At 38.7% G+C, this 16,107-nt stretch overlaps 1 protein-coding gene across 2 annotated transcripts in view; it reads left to right on the forward strand.

The window, feature by feature from the left end:
* Positions 1 to 15,604, forward strand: part of LOC139140989 (monocarboxylate transporter 13-like) — a 30,471-nt gene extending 14,867 nt beyond the window's left edge. The window contains exons 2-6 of one of the 2 annotated variants that reach the window (XM_070710511.1): positions 3,542 to 3,686; positions 5,139 to 5,361; positions 6,416 to 6,559; positions 7,689 to 8,516; positions 10,067 to 12,801. In XM_070710511.1, coding sequence (XP_070566612.1) covers positions 5,142 to 5,361; positions 6,416 to 6,559; positions 7,689 to 8,516; positions 10,067 to 10,326 — 1,452 coding nt within the window. In that variant the 5' untranslated portion in view covers positions 3,542 to 3,686; positions 5,139 to 5,141 and the 3' untranslated portion in view covers positions 10,327 to 12,801. Of the gene's footprint in view, positions 1 to 3,541; positions 3,687 to 5,138; positions 5,362 to 6,415; positions 6,560 to 7,688; positions 8,517 to 10,066 lie in introns of both variants that reach the window. The other variant, XM_070710512.1, reaches the window with a different exon arrangement.
* Positions 15,605 to 16,107: the final 503 nt, after the last annotated feature.

Consider the following 16,107-nt stretch of genomic DNA (forward strand, 5'->3'; position numbering starts at 1 on the left):
GCAATAGCATATGACAGACTTACAGGAACAAAAACATGTATACCTGCTACTGATACTGTCATTGGCGATGTCTCTGAAATCATAAAACACAAAACATTAGGTATTGTTGTCATGCTTCCTGCTCAAAAAACAATGGGGTTAGTTTCTAAATTATCAATTGGAACAAATCAGCGTATTGAGCTTTGCATTAATCTGTCTGTAAATGATGGATTGATAAATGGTACTCCAGGAGTAATCAAATATATCGATGGACCTGATTTGGATCATGTCACTATTCTATGGATTTTATTTGATGACGATTGTGTTGGGAAAAACCTGCGACGAGAAAAACGGACACTTAACACATGCCAGAGTATCTCACAGATGGACGCCAGTTTTACAGATATCACGGCAATTTAGAGTGGGAAGACACAAAAAATGCAGAAGTTGTGAGAAAACAATTTCCACTCAGACCAGCTAGTGCCAAAACAATACATCGTTGTCAAGGTGATACACTTAACAATGTGGTTGTGGACTTCAGTACAGCAAACAAGAGAAATCAGTGTCATGTACACTATGTTGCTTTAAGCAGAGTGACTAGACTTAGTGGTCTCAACATAACCACATTACAAGAAAATCAAATATCAGTTAGCACTGATGTTACACAAGATATGCAACGCATGAGAACCCATTCCATGTTACAACTCTGTATCACATTACCATATATTATATCGAACAGATTCATTGTTACTTATCAAAATGTGAGATCTCTTCATTGCCATTTTCAAGATGTTGCTAGTGATTTCAGCTTAACTTCAGCTGATGTACTAATTTGCAGTGAATCAAGACTACAAACCGGCGATCACAATGATGACTTCAAAATAGCAGACTTCAAACTTTTCAGACAGGATGATGAAACCCCTCAACACAACACCAGACCATATCATGGTATGGTTATGTACAGCAAAGAAAACACTCTTGAAGCTACCCCACAGACACTGCATTGTTTTAATACAGATTTCTTAATTGCAATACACAAAACAACATTTGGTTTAGTTCAAGTTGTTGGTGTTTACAATCCACCATCATCACCTACATCAAACTTACAAGACGCTCTCATTCAGCTCATGCATACACTTGAGTACAATCTACCAACCGTGATCATTGGTGATTTTAATGTTGATTTACTAAAACAAACACAATCTACAAAACAACTAACTGAACTTATGACAAAGCACTTCAACTACACGCAAGTTATTGAGCAGTCAACAACAGACTATGGATCATGCCTTGATCACATTTACACAAACATCCATTGCATGCAAAGTGGTGTACTTGAGTCATACTATAGTGATCACAAACCAATATGGATTGCATTGTAAAATAGAATAAAATCAAAAAGTGCGGTCATACTAATTACTGCCCGTGACTGCCCGTAGCTGCCTGAGGACTGCCCGAGTTCTTAAAAAATAAAATGGTTTTCTGGAAGAATGTGTGTATGGCGTTCAATTATTTACTTTATGGTGATATCACTTTGGCCTATACAGTGTGAAGCACTGTACCAATCAATTGCACTTGCTATGTAAATGCTGATACAATGCCAAAAACCAAAGACATTCAGCATTTTTTCCACCGAATTCATATTTGTTAATATAAAGGCCTTTGTCTTTGGTCCGTCGTGATTATGACCATGATCTTGATCATCACAACTTCAAAAAACTTTATACTGTTGGCACAAGTTTAAATTTACAGACAACTGCAATATCTATGAAAACACGTGAGCATTTTCAGTTCATGTCTGGTTCAACAGTGTCGCGGTGTTTGCTGATTGGTTAACTGTGAAAATGTCTTTTAGCCAGTCGACCTCGACCAACGTGTTTCTCGTCAAGGTCAATCACAGCACGTACCGATCAGTAATGTACGGTGTACGTGTGATATAATAGAACACAAAGACATTGTATGGACCAATTACCTATTCCTGGAGTCAGGAAAGTCGTCAAAAGTAAACTGCTGCAGCTTGGAGTCCGGAAAAACTGCAAAACAAGACGTCAGGGCCGTACTTTTTGAAATGTTCTAGTATTAAACAGCCAAGTTTCTGTCATTGAAGAACAGATATGAATAAATCAAGTAACACTGAACTTAATCGAAATTGAATTGTTCTAGTAATATTTTGTAAGTCTTCTCCATTTTACCATTTGAAGGCATCAGTTTCCTGATCAGAATTCCTAATTCTTTGGCTTGGATTTCCTGAATCTTTAAATTTGCCCGGCAAGTTAAAGGGATGTAGTCGTCGGAACTTCGCCTGTGGGAGTTTCTTGTTTACAAACAATGTATTTCGTGCACGGTATCAAGATGCACCTCATCATCATAGCAGCAACATTTAAATTATACAATGATAGATTATGACAGACATGTTTTAACTTTCATCAATCACCATTGTGCCTTGGATACATTGTTGCCATGGGTCGTGTGGGTCCCATACGACCTTTGAGTGCAGTTCCGACGACCATATCCCTTTAATGTGACCGACACAACTTATGTATAGAATGAATGTATATCCGATCTATGGGATTCGCTTTTGATATCATTATTACACGCCTCGTATATGAAACGCCGCGCGCTCCATAGGATTCAATTGTAACTCGTTGATGACGTCGCGGGCCGCATACTCATCATTTGACTGAAAATGAACCAGAACTATTTTCAACTTGACAAACTTCGGGATTCGAAAATGATCAAATTACATATTTTACACAGGAAATATTTTAAAAAAATATTATTAGAGTAGTAATAGAAGTATTATTAAATGAAAGACATGTTTAAAAACGTGCTTATTTTGCATTGAATTAGGGAAGAATCTAAACAAAATTAGAGTTTAAGGGTGATACTTGCAATTGTCACTCAGACTGGATTCTACCTAGGTCAATTTTGTTTGCGTTTTTGTTTTGTTTTGTTTCTGAGATTCTTCGGATTTTCTAAACTCTGATAGACCCTGAGACCAATAGAATATCAATCTGTAGGTGTGAGGCTAAGTTGAGAAAATGAACGAAAAAAGCAGAAGATGTGCGCTGTATTTGTATAAACAATGTCTGGGTACATCTACCTTGAGCAGAAAAGATGCTACTCATGGCCTTAGAGTCACTATCTTCTACGCGTAACAATGGCGACACCTCGCTGTGTCAGCAAAATAGGCAGAATGGGCTGCTATTTGCCTATAGCGGAGCGCCTGTCTTGGCTGCCATGGCAACATGGTAGAATTTGGAAAGTCTCTCATTAACACACTTCAAACTAATGTCTTTTTTACACCAATTTACTGTCATTTGCCACACTGTTGTGGCAATTATTTTTTTAAAAGTTTACCGAAATGCAAGTCTTAATTATCATATCGGATGTCATGGTTAGCTATAGAGAAGTGCCTTTCATTAGGGCATTGTCTCCTGTTCAGTGACCGTGCCGGTATTGCTTTTATGAATTATGGAAATTTCACGGGCATGCGCATAACTCACTTCACGTAATCCAACATAAATACGCGCTATCTTTCAGCTGACGACTTTTTTTGTAGATATGAAACCGTCAGTGACCCCGTGGACAGAGTGAACCGATATGGGAATTCGAACCACTGTGATGCCAGTGCCGCTACATTCATGCTTCATCACCGCTGCAAGTCTGCGTTCTGAAGTACATTGCCAAAGGAATTACCATCGAAGGTATATCTGTGCACTTTTTCCTGTATGATTAGTCTGCTTGCACTGTAATTAGTTATCCTAACAGCATGGTAAGCAACAAAGCGCCGCTCATCCAGGTACTGATGCATTACCCCTTCGCGTGCTTTCGGGTCCGTCGACTGTACCGCCGGTAGAGTCAACATTACTAGTTAATACCATTTATTCTTATTCTTGCTAAACCACAAGATATGACGCGAAACCCAGGAAACATTTCCAAAAACTCGTTCAACTCACGTCAGTTTCTGTACAATGTCAGTAACTCTCGGTTGCAGCTGTTGGACTCGCGCGTTTTCTCGTCAAGGGCGTCCCGGCCGGCAGAGCACCGCTCATTGTATGTAAACGACCCAGTACGGATGTGCCGTGGTACCTGCATATTAACATAACGGGCAACAAATATTGTCCATTAAGTCACTGAAAAAAGATTATTACGAGGATTCTATTAATGTTGGTAACCATGGAAATACTAGACACTGTCATTTGAATTTGCAGCTGGCTATTCCCGTGAAGCATTCGGAAAAAAAAAGAAAAATCTATTGTATCTCGGAATCAAATTAATAATTTAAGTCAATAACAAACACGCACAGCAGAAACACTCAAGGGTGTGTGAAAGGTGATGGTTTTCCATACAAAAATAGAAAAAGCTAGTAGTATCTTTAGTTGTGTTCCTCCATCCACTGTTTGCTGCTAATGAATTGTGATAATCAACCATGTTGTCTCCAAAATGCATTACGGTAATGATTAAAGGGACAAAGTCGTAATAATTCGGTAATGTTTAGGGTTGGATGTTTATAACTGTACACGTTAGTCCCCTCCATGCTTACGGCCATAGGATTAAAGGGACAAAGTCGGACATTTTTAATGAATTTTGTCTGATACGAGATACTACTTATATTGTTTGACATGTTGAAATATACTAAATCAATGGGTGACCATGCATATATTCGACACGATACATGAAATCATCACGAAAATGAATTAATGGTCATGGCCATTAATGCATTTTAGCGATGGTTTCATTTGTCTCAGACCGGGGTCGAATATATGCTTGGTCACCCAGCGACCGCCCCTCAAGCTATTTCTCTGTCCTTTGGGAACAATTGTATTCAGTAGAAAGTTTACAAGACCTTTATATTGTGAGTGGTAGAGCTGTAGAAGAAATTAGTTTAGAATTTAATTTGCTACGACAACAAAGGCTTAATTGTTCAGATGTTATGAGTTCATAAGACTTTGCAATGACTTACTATTATGTTACATTCCCGGGTTACACTTGCGTAAATTTAACCATGGTACCATGGTAGCAACTATTGAACCATGAAAGACATAAGCGAATTGCATTGCAGAGTCATAAATAATTACCACGTGATCACCCTCCCCTTGCATTCCGGATAACACGCATCGGCAGAGGGCGTGATGTGTTTCTGCATCTATTCCAAGGTCATGACAATGAAAACGAGGCAGCGAAGTCACCATGACGACGTTCTCGATGGCGGCTGGGGCTGGTTCGTCGTTCTTCACTGTCATATGTTGCTCATACTTTTGGTTGGCCTGACTCACTCTCTTGGCGTCCTGGTCGTGAGGTGGGTCGAGTATTTTGGAGACGATCTTGGAGCTGTATCGTGGGTGCCGTCGCTAGCTGTCGCTGTGCAACTGTTCACAGGTAAGTGCGGGGAATATTTGATGTGTCACGTGCTCTCACGGAAGGAACAATTGGTTAAACAAAGATGGGCCACGGGGAATCTTACACTAATCTTGATAAATGTACTTCACAATTTGTACGCCAGTTAACGTAATGACTTTAGCACATATCAACCTAAAAATAACACTTCGTTGATACAAAAATATCAGTGCCGACCATATCCTGACTGACCCGAAACCATACTCAACGAGGTTTTCTGTAGGCCTACCAAATTTCGTGATGATATTTTGAGAATGGTGTCTCAACAGCTAATGACGTCATTGAAAAGGCCCGCCTAAAAATGCAAGTTAGCAACTCATTTCCTGGCAAGGACTGGCCAAAATCTTTTGATTTCGCATTCTGTAGACAAAGTTCAACGATATTCTTCATTTTCCACAGATATTTGACTATTTGCAAATGCTCGCGGAATATATGCAACCAATGATTTATTTACAGGCAATCATTGTTGATGAGTGTTATCAAGTTTCTATGTCACCTGTGAGATTCGATGTATCACTTCGTAGGCCATTTGTCAGACAGTTTGGCATACCAAGTGTGAGTGTAATTTACATGAAAGTTCCAAACAAACATATAATTTAATTATCGTGCATCAAATGTTCCAAAAAGTTTCTGTTGTAGCGAATTCAGATGTCTGAGTAAATGAGAAGTTCTTAGGAAATCACTTTCACACAGATACAAACACGCATGCCATAATACTATAATACCCTACCCTACTCCACACCATAACTAACTACCTTACCTAATCTGCCTACCTTACCCTACTTACCCTCCTACTAACGTACCTGCCCGCCCACCCACCTACACGAATGCACACACACCGCACACACATAGATACATACATACATACATACATACATACATTACATACATACTTGCTGACTTACTCACTTACTACTTACTTTACAATTCCCGTGTAAAAGTATCACTACAAACTGGGTGTTTAATTCTTTGTTTTATCTGGAAACTCACACTGCAATTAATGTTATTCTATTCATTTGACTTTTGATTTCTACAGCGCCATTCGCTGGAGCTTTGAGTGAACGGTTTGGATGTCGTCATGTCGCTGCTGTGGGGGCGATAGTCTCTTCCATTGGGTGGATTTCTAGCTCGTTTGCTGAAAGCATTCCTGTTCTATGGTTCACTTGTGGTATCCTGACAGGTGAGTTTAATAACTTTAATCTGGATGTGCCCCATTGAAGGCTATATAATAGTCTGCGCCTACAAACAATGTCAGTTAAATCTGACAAAATTGTTCCTCGATCAACTACTTTTTGCAGATTCCGATTTCTTTAAATTGTGTGAAATGGCCGCCAAATTTATGCACTGACGAAGTCGACAACATCATAGGCATTACAATTAAGCAGGCTTTTTGGTAAAAAAATCTGCATATGCTGATACATAAAATTTATTTATTCAAAGGAGAGAAGTAGCATAAAATAACCGCTTCTGTGTACTTTTTAATGGATCGACTCTCTAATTTATAGTCCAATCTTTTTACCCTAAATTTCTGATCATAGTGCACATCACTGGGCAACCTGCGCGAAAAGTCTTTTTTTCCTTTTTTGTTTTGTTTTTTTCCTGTGTTAAAAATGCTCATCATGTTTTTCCTCTAAACACCTAGCAAACAATTTGAACTATTGTTTGTATCGTATCGAGTAATGAGTGAAAGCGCTCTCTCTCTCTCTCTCTCTCTCCCTCTCCCCCTCTCTCTCTCTCTCTCTCTCTCTCTCTCTCTCTCTCTCTCTCTCTCTCTCTCTCTCTCTCTCTCCATCCATCGCTGCATTCCACCTCTATATGCAAACTTGTGTTGTAACTCCATCCAATCCAAAGTAATAATTAATAAGTCAAGCCGGATTTTATCAGCGGTATCCCTCTACGTCGATTCTTCCATTTACGCTGTAATAATCGAAATCAATGTTTTTTACCTCAAGAATATCTCGACAACAATTTTAAACAATTAAAAATGGCATTTTACTTTGATGGAGTGTGCCTCCCAAAGGGAATAAAGGTTGCAAGTGCGTCGTTTCTCAGAATAAATTCCATTTCTAGGCGATGTGAAACTTTGAAGTCCATGGTGAATGCAACTGTGTTGCTAGACTGTACCGTGGACGAAAACGACAATTCTCCGCGCTGTGTGAAATTTATCTCCTCGCTGTGTAAAAAATCTCTGCGAGATTTTTACACAGCGCGGAGATTTTCACACAGCGCGGAATAATGCGCACCGGGAGTATATACGTTCTCTGAATATCTACTCACTCTGTATGATGGTTTTCATTTTTTCACTTCAGGGATCGGATACGGCCTGGCGTACGTTCCAAGTGTCTCCCTAATTGGACAGTATTTTGAACGACGGCATGCCTTGGCCAATGGTATAGCTTATGCCGGCTCAGGCTTGGGCATGATAGCCATGCCACCGCTGTGGCTGGTACTTATTAATACTTATGGATGGAGAGGGGCCCTCCTCATCGCTGGTGCAACCAATATGAACTTGTTCGGCACAAGTCTACTTTTACGACCCTTGCCATCAAATCTGCACGCAAGAACACAGAAAACTGTCGGAGAATGGCGATGCCTTTCCTCAAATACTCAAGAAACGGGGCGCAAAAATGGAAAGCGAGTCGCTTTGTGGCAGATGTTTGGATATTTGAAAGTGGCATTATTTTACACGAATGAACTGTTTTCGTTGATGGTCGTCGCTATGCTGCTCAATGCCTTTGGGTACTTCTTAATTAATGTACATATGATCCCGAACGCCGTGTATCTTGGAGTTCCAGAACTGAGAGCATCGTTTTTGCAGACTGTCGTGGGTACTTTCAGTCTTTTCGCCAGGCTTACCCACGGATTTTTTGTTGGCTTGGCGCAACTTCTGTCACCGGTACGGCTCTACTTGGCCAGCACTGCGGTTTGCGGCGTTGCCGCTTTTCTCATGTCCACTACAAACGACTATTTAAATCTAGCAATCTATGCGGCAACAATCGGAATAGGCAACGGCGTGTTTATGCCGATCATCGCGGTCGCAATGAAGGATTTCGTCGGACCGGATCACCTTTCAAGCGCCCTTGGACTTTCATTTCTTTGCATGGGTGTCGGTGAGAGTCTAGGGCCCCCAGTAGGAGGTGAGTATGCGTGCCTTTTCAAGAAAATATGCGTCACGACCTTCATCGGGATAGGGAATTGCGTGCGCCAGCTGCTCGCTGACAAATAACGACTGACAAAATTATTCATTTACTGGCTGGTCGTTATTAAAACTTGACAGTGCGCGTGACCCTCAAAATTAACAAATTTGAACACAGTGCGTTATAAGGGAGCGTTCAGTAACTATTGCCATGGGTGGACTGTCAAAACCCTTAGGAAGGATGGTTTGAAATCTGACAACTGCATAGCAGGGGAGGGTCATACATAAGGTGGTGAGATAATGTTCTAAAAGGTTATTCTCTGAAATTATTTTCGCCAGAGTCAGAATAAGAGTGTCTACTTGTCTTATAGGAAACATAAACATGAATACTCATGAAAAGTGTCCTCGACTTTGCTTTCTGGTGCAATTAAGTATTAGCATTAGGTCACCACAAGTAAGAAATATCAAAGGTATATATTTTGTACTGTAAATCTCTTTAAAGAAATAACAAATATATAAGAACAGATAATCGCACGACTAGCCGTGCGCGTTTACGATTATTAACACCTCACTTATGGTCAGCACGTTTTAAGCGGCATCAAAATTCACTGCAGCAATGTTACGATGTCATGAAATTTTGTCATCTTCATGAGGGATGGTCAAGTTTTTTCGGGAGGGGTTTCACTAATTTTGACGGAAGCACAAGAACGATTATTTTTTGCCTGCCCGTCCCCCGTTTATAAAAAACTGAACGCCCTCTTAACCCAGGAACTCAAAAACTGCCGTAGGGACTCAAAAACTGCAGGAGATCGGCGAATTGTCCGACATTTTCAGCTAATGGGCTGATGAAAGTTTAGAAAGCGCCTGCCAACTAACGGTGATGGAAGTATTCGATAGGAGGGGTTTGCCCTCGCCAATATTGGAGGAAAATGATATTTTAGAAATGCTTTCTGCACTTGTTCTTCTATTGACCTGTTTGTCAGATATTGGATGCGGGTTTCCCGCCTTTATTGGCGAAGCTCTGCAACGAATAGGACAGATTGAGGGGTTTATTAATTTAATTTTATTTATTACATGAATAATTTTGATATACTGAGAAATATCTTGCACTCACTTTACAGAAGTTAAGTCCCCCTCTTTAGTCGGCTCTGGTTAAAAAAAACTAAGTGAACACGCTATGTTGGCCCTGGTCGACCAAATTTATGTCGGGTCGGAGGGGTGGGTTCAAGAGTCCACACAAATTTGCGACCCGACGCGTGGACGGTTCATGTCGGCCCTTGCCCCGGGCAATGTCACCCTAACAGTTGGCCTGGACTGCCTAGAGAGAGGTTTTGTAGGGTCATATTGTGGCTGCCTATGTCATACACAACTCATACACATACAGCGGTGAGGTTGCTTGAGATTACTATTGACACTTTAAATGCATATAATGTTGCTTGAGATTACCGAGAACAGACTGGAAGAAGGCCAAAATAGCAGTACAATTTTTAAACTCAAATTTACGGGAATATATTCAATAACTTGGTGCTTCTGATATGCTTCCCCATCTAGGCTGGCTCTTCGACAGGACAGGGAATTACCAAACGTCGTTTTGCGTCGCTGGCGGCGCTTTACTTTTAGCGGCGACGATTCTGTTGTTGGAGATGCCCCTGCGTCGAAGGCGAGAACGTAGGCTACGGGCCGAGGCAATGAGAGACATTCTGAATACGAGACTGAAAGCCAAGAGACTCTGCGATTGGGACGCTGTGTCGATCACCGTCTCTTTGTGCAAGGAATCTCTGAACAACAGTCAACACGTGACTCAACTCTGATGCCGAAGGAATATCGGTACATATTATTATTCGTACTGTATTCTCAGGACTATTTATCGAAGCCCTCCAAAACTTTCTAATCTCATGCCGTGAAGTACCCAAATTAATTTTTCAACAAGTTGTTGGCTTCATTGCATCGAACACACAGTCATTCAACGTCCTGCTGAGTAAATCTCGGTGCACCGGTATTATTGTCCGGCTTTAATGGCGGAGCCTACTCTCATTTTCGGAGGTTCTTTGCAACGGCTAAATCAGCCTAGTTGTAGTTAGCTCACAGATTTCTGTGCATCTAATACGTACATTTATTGCCTTGAAATCTTCATGGTCGGTTCAACATATTCATTTCTGAAATATGAAGCAGCTCATCCGTTGCAAATATAATTAAAGGCTCTCATTCTTTCGGCCTGTGCAGAGCCATGGGCATTTCGACTGAAATGCGATACACCAACGGGCATTTCAACTACCCACTGCATTCAATGGAAGTAATTCATTGAACAGACGACAAAGCTGAAATACGTCAGGAAAGCATATCAGCCGTTCTTCGTCGATGTTCGATACACCTTTAAGAAACTGTATCCGTATGCAAAAGGCGAGCATTATTTCGACGGTATCTGCTTCAGCCAGGTGCATGGGAAAAGGGCAAGTCTCTCATTTTTTCATGAATTTGAAAGAAAGGGATCGCCTAGGGTTTGGAAACAGAGGAGAGAGAAAATGTCGCTAATGGTAGATGAAACCAAAGCCTTGAGATTTGTATCGCATAAAGTAAAATAAAATACAGGAAAGCCAAGGACAAAGTATCTTTTTTGACAATTGGGACTCTGAGTGTTATGTGATCTCCTTCAAATCTGAGTAACTGACCTAATTACGAGTCGCAGACGATATGCTTGTAACAGCGTCAAGAAAAATCGCAAATCTTTCCTTGTAGAGTGCTATTGTATATCGTATTGCGTTGGTAGTTGAGGAGGTCGATTCTTGTCGGATGTAAGTTGTGAGGAGGTTTATCTACTTCCGTTTAACTGGGGTTTACAGCATGAATGTAATGAACATGGTAAGGCGCACTGCTGCAAAGTTCCCCTCAATTGGACGTTGAACAATTTTCAGGAATATTAACAGTTGAATGATCTCACACGATGCAATCTAACTCTCAACACAGAAACTTAACTGCTATTTATATGTTGAGTTTAAAGATGACAAATAAAACCAACAAGGGATGAATAGTAAATGAATATTCGGCCTTGATAACAAGAAAGTACGTGAAGACAAGCATCAGATTGTATTGCCCTTTCTATGTAACATTTACAACCAATAAATAATTTCAATCACAAATCAATCAATGATGAACCATGGCATTAACTCGATAAAAGTCGATATCAGTGTATACTATTTTCTCAAAAAATTAAGCTGGTTCTACCTAATGTGATTTATGAAACGGTGTGATGTTTTGATGATTTCTCCCGCCATCGTATGGTTTCGTCGGTTAGTATCGATCCCTCGAGGTTTGGAGGCATGATAATAATGTCCCTTGATGATACTTCAGTCGGATTTTCAAATTTGCAGCTCTCGCTATTTTCTTATTTCGTACATTAGTTAGTTCCTCGGGGATTCCTGGGATATCAGACAGCGAAATGGTTGCCCCTTGCCTGTAACATTTCTGGAGTACTCCACGAACAAGGACCAATTCGACCAGCGATTCTTGATGAAAACTGCTGATTCTGTAAGACAACGTACAAAGAAAAGACAAGGCATTTGAACACTTTCCTCGAGATATCAATGCAGCGAGGAAATTGAGGAGAGCGAGACGTGTCCATAAATTAACGCTCTTTGTATAACGTATGACGCAAACTAAATAATCGCATGCCTGAAGGTACTAATGATGCCCTTGAAACTTGAAAGACTTAAAGATTCCCTCGAACTTTCCTCAAAGAAACTTTAAACCATTCCATTTCGAAATCAAGAAAGAAAATTAGGATCACAATTTTGGCTCTAGAGATACAAGTCACCAAATATTTACGGGACAATTAAAATAAAAAATGGCCGGAATCCTTGTGTTAGATCTAAGGCGAACATTAGATTTTTTATTTTCATAAAAATAAGACAGTGGAAACTTCATTGACTCCAGAGCTTCAAAATGAGACATCACAAACGGTAGACCAGGAAAGTATTGTAGAAATTTGATTCTAATATCTGTCCCAAAGGCACATTTTAGCTCAAAGCATATGTCATGCAAACCACATAACATCGTACAAAGTGGCGTTGACCGATTCAGTGCAAATTGCTGGGATAGAATGCTACTTTTTAACGCAATAGTATTTATCTTGACTTGAGTGGTTACTTGTACACATGTAAGGTTTATATGCAGCAAGACCATCAAGAGGGTTGGACATAGAATGCTATGCGTGAAATCATGATTTTACATGATAAGATGATGATGAAATCTGCTTAATTTACATGAGGCAATAAACGTCATATAAAGACTCACGTGACATATACTTTTTCGCTGGTGAGAAATGATGGACATGTTTTATCTAATAATTATTAATTTTCGTAATAACAGAAGATGCTCAAAAATTATAATAAATTCAAAGAATAGCGCTAATCTGTGTAATAAAAATATATAATTAATGTATTATTTGAGTTTAAGGTAGTTCACACCTCGAAATAGAAAGCTTAAAACTTTTGCTCAAACTTTCCGCTGGAAATTAAGAATAAAATCCAGGGGTCGCACTGCAAAATGTTGTACTAGAGAGACAAATTACCCAATATTACCGATTTCTGAAATTCAAAATGGTCGCCATTCTTGTATTAACTTTATTCGCTATCGACAAAAATAAGCCGTTGAAAGTGTGGTTACTGCTTGAGCTTTAAAATGAGCCCTCAAGAGTGATAGAGCCAAGAAGTATTGTAAAAGTTTGAGAGTCTGAATTTTGTACCCAAGGCCCGTTCTACTGTAACGCGATCCTTAGCACACCGTATTATGTCGCTGTAGTTTTATCTATAACTGATACTTCATAGGTCACATGTTACATTTTTCAAGTTAGAACATTGCTTCAATTACGCAAAAGAAGTTGAATAAAGCAGACAGAGTGTACAATCATTCGAATTTCCCGGGGACCAATTTGAAGTCAAAAGGACACTTTTGGAGTCAAACTGATCTTCTTTAAGCAATACTAAAAGTTGGACAAAAAAAGGAAGTGTACTATAGTTTTATTAATACCTGATACTTCATAGGTCACATGTTACATTTTTCAAGTTAGAACATTGCTTCAATTACGCAAAAGAAGTTGAATAAAGCAGACAGAATCGTGTACAATCATTCGAATTTCCCGGGCACCAATTTGAAATCAAGAGGACACTTTTGGAGTCAAACTGATTTTCTTTAAGCAATACTAAACGTTGACAAAAATCCAAGGACGTGTACTATAGTCCTACTAATACCTGATACTTCATAGGTCACATGTCACATTTTTCAAGGTAGAACATTGCTTCAATTACGCAAAAGAAGTTGAATAAAGCAGACAGAGTGTACAATCATTCGAATTTCCCGGGGACCAATTTGAAGTCAAAAGGACACTTTTGGAGTCAAATTGATTTTCCTTAAGCAATACTAAAAGTTGGACATAAAAAGGAAGTGTACTATAGTTTTATTAATACCTGATACTTCACAGGTCGCATGTTACATTTTTCAAGTCAACACATTTTTTTCTTGAACATAAACGATGATGAATACAGCAGAGAGACCGTAAAATCATCCTAAGTTTTCGGGGACCACTTTGAAGTCAAAAGGACACTTTTGGAGTCAAACCAATTTTCTTTATTCAATATTAAAAGTTGACAAAAATCCAAGGAAGTGTACTATAGGCCTATTAATACCTGATACTTCACAGCTGGCATGTTACAATTTTTAAGTCAACAATTCTTTTTATTTACTAGCAGATGGAGCATATAATCAAGTGGAACTTCCATGGACACCTTTACGGACATTTTGGTGTCATATGTATTTTTTCAATACAATACCAAATGTGTGATAAATCAGTAGAAATGTAGAATAATCCTACAAGTAACTCTGTCTTATAAACTCAATCTTATACACACATACAAATGGACGTTAAGCATTATTTAGCCAAATTATTTTTATTTAACTGTACATTAATTTTAACAGTAGAGTAAAGCACAAGAGCAGTTTTTCTCTATAAAGTAAAATAACTACTTTCAATAACCGGAAAAGTGAGATAAAGGGCATAAATTTCACAAATATGAAAGCACATTACCTAACGGCCAATACAGTCCTGTTGTGCTATGTAGAGAATAGCTTTTTGTGACACATATGTTGCTGAAGATCGATACCTTTGATAGCACATTTCAAAAAATGTCAAAAAAGCTGCATTACCGCTAATACAAAATTGAAAATATTATTATAATTTGAACATCACAGTAAGATTATCCCTGAGAACAAATCAGCCAGTGGTATGAGACAAGTAGTGTTTAGAGAAAGAGATTTTTCGATCAATAATGGAAAACATAGCATCAGTGACACTTGGCTCACATTTGATTTGATGTGGCAGGCCACAGTGTGTATACTTAACCATATTTACCCCTGGCAACATGCATACAAAGTTTCACAGCCATCGGAAGATGCATTTCAGAGAAAATGTTTTTTGACCAAATATGGAAAAACTCGGCAAAAATGCGTATATGAAAATATTCACCAAAAATTTGAAGACTCTCAACCGAGGTTGCCTCTAGATACATTCAAAACAAATTTCAAAGCAATCAGAACATTTGCATACATTTGTATAAATTAACACTTCTTTATCACGCAACTTTCGACTGCTTTACAAGATACAAGGTGAACCCAACCAATATTTTATTCTTGGGTTAACAAATGATTAAAATTGAGTAAATATTTGCAAAAAAGTTATTTTTGAGCAAAATATGCGGTGTTGGGTGCAGCGCCCCCTTAACAGTTAACTGTGACTCTTTATTACTGCGAAAGAATTATTACCAGTTATAAAAATCCATTACCTAAAAGTCATAGACTTATGAAAGAGATATCTGTAGAAATATCCAGAAAACTAATGAACACACAAGACCAAGACACACAGTTAAATCAACGAAAAGAAATATACCTGGATTTCTATGTTATATGAAGAAGTAAAAATTTATGAATTTGAACTAAATTTGTATTTAATTTATTCTCTAAATTAAGATTTAGATGAAATACGTAAAATCATGATTGCATAACATGGAACCAGATTGAAATATAGCTTTTGATGGAATTAAGAAAACAAAAGAAATGAAAAAAGAAGCTTATAAAAAGAACAGGAAATAGTGTAAAATACTACTTTGTGAAACGTTCTTTTAGGCGTCCTGAGTCAAAAATAATTGAAAGACGTCACAGATTTTTGAGTTTAAAAATATTGGAAAAAGTTATACACCGATACACGCCGGTATTTACATGGTAAAGATCTCTAAAAGAGGTAGAAAAAGGTCTTCAAAAACCCACGCTAGACGGAATTTTTAAAATAAAACTTTTTTGAAAATACACTGACGCTACACACAAAAGAAAATCGTTTAATTATAAAGAAACATAATTTTAAAACCACTCGAGGGACACCATACTGTCATTCTGTCTAGACAATATCAAGCAATATCTACCCCTATATTCACATACCGCAGGAAATCTATTTAAAAAGTACTGATGGTAAGGTAAAAATAGTGACATTTGTCCGCATCCACAATATCTTCCTATGATGTGCCATAGAAAAACACGTTAAAACAGAT

Source organism: Ptychodera flava, chromosome 9, assembly GCF_041260155.1.
Source record: "Ptychodera flava strain L36383 chromosome 9, AS_Pfla_20210202, whole genome shotgun sequence".
In the NCBI taxonomy this organism is placed as follows: domain Eukaryota; kingdom Metazoa; phylum Hemichordata; class Enteropneusta; family Ptychoderidae; genus Ptychodera; species Ptychodera flava.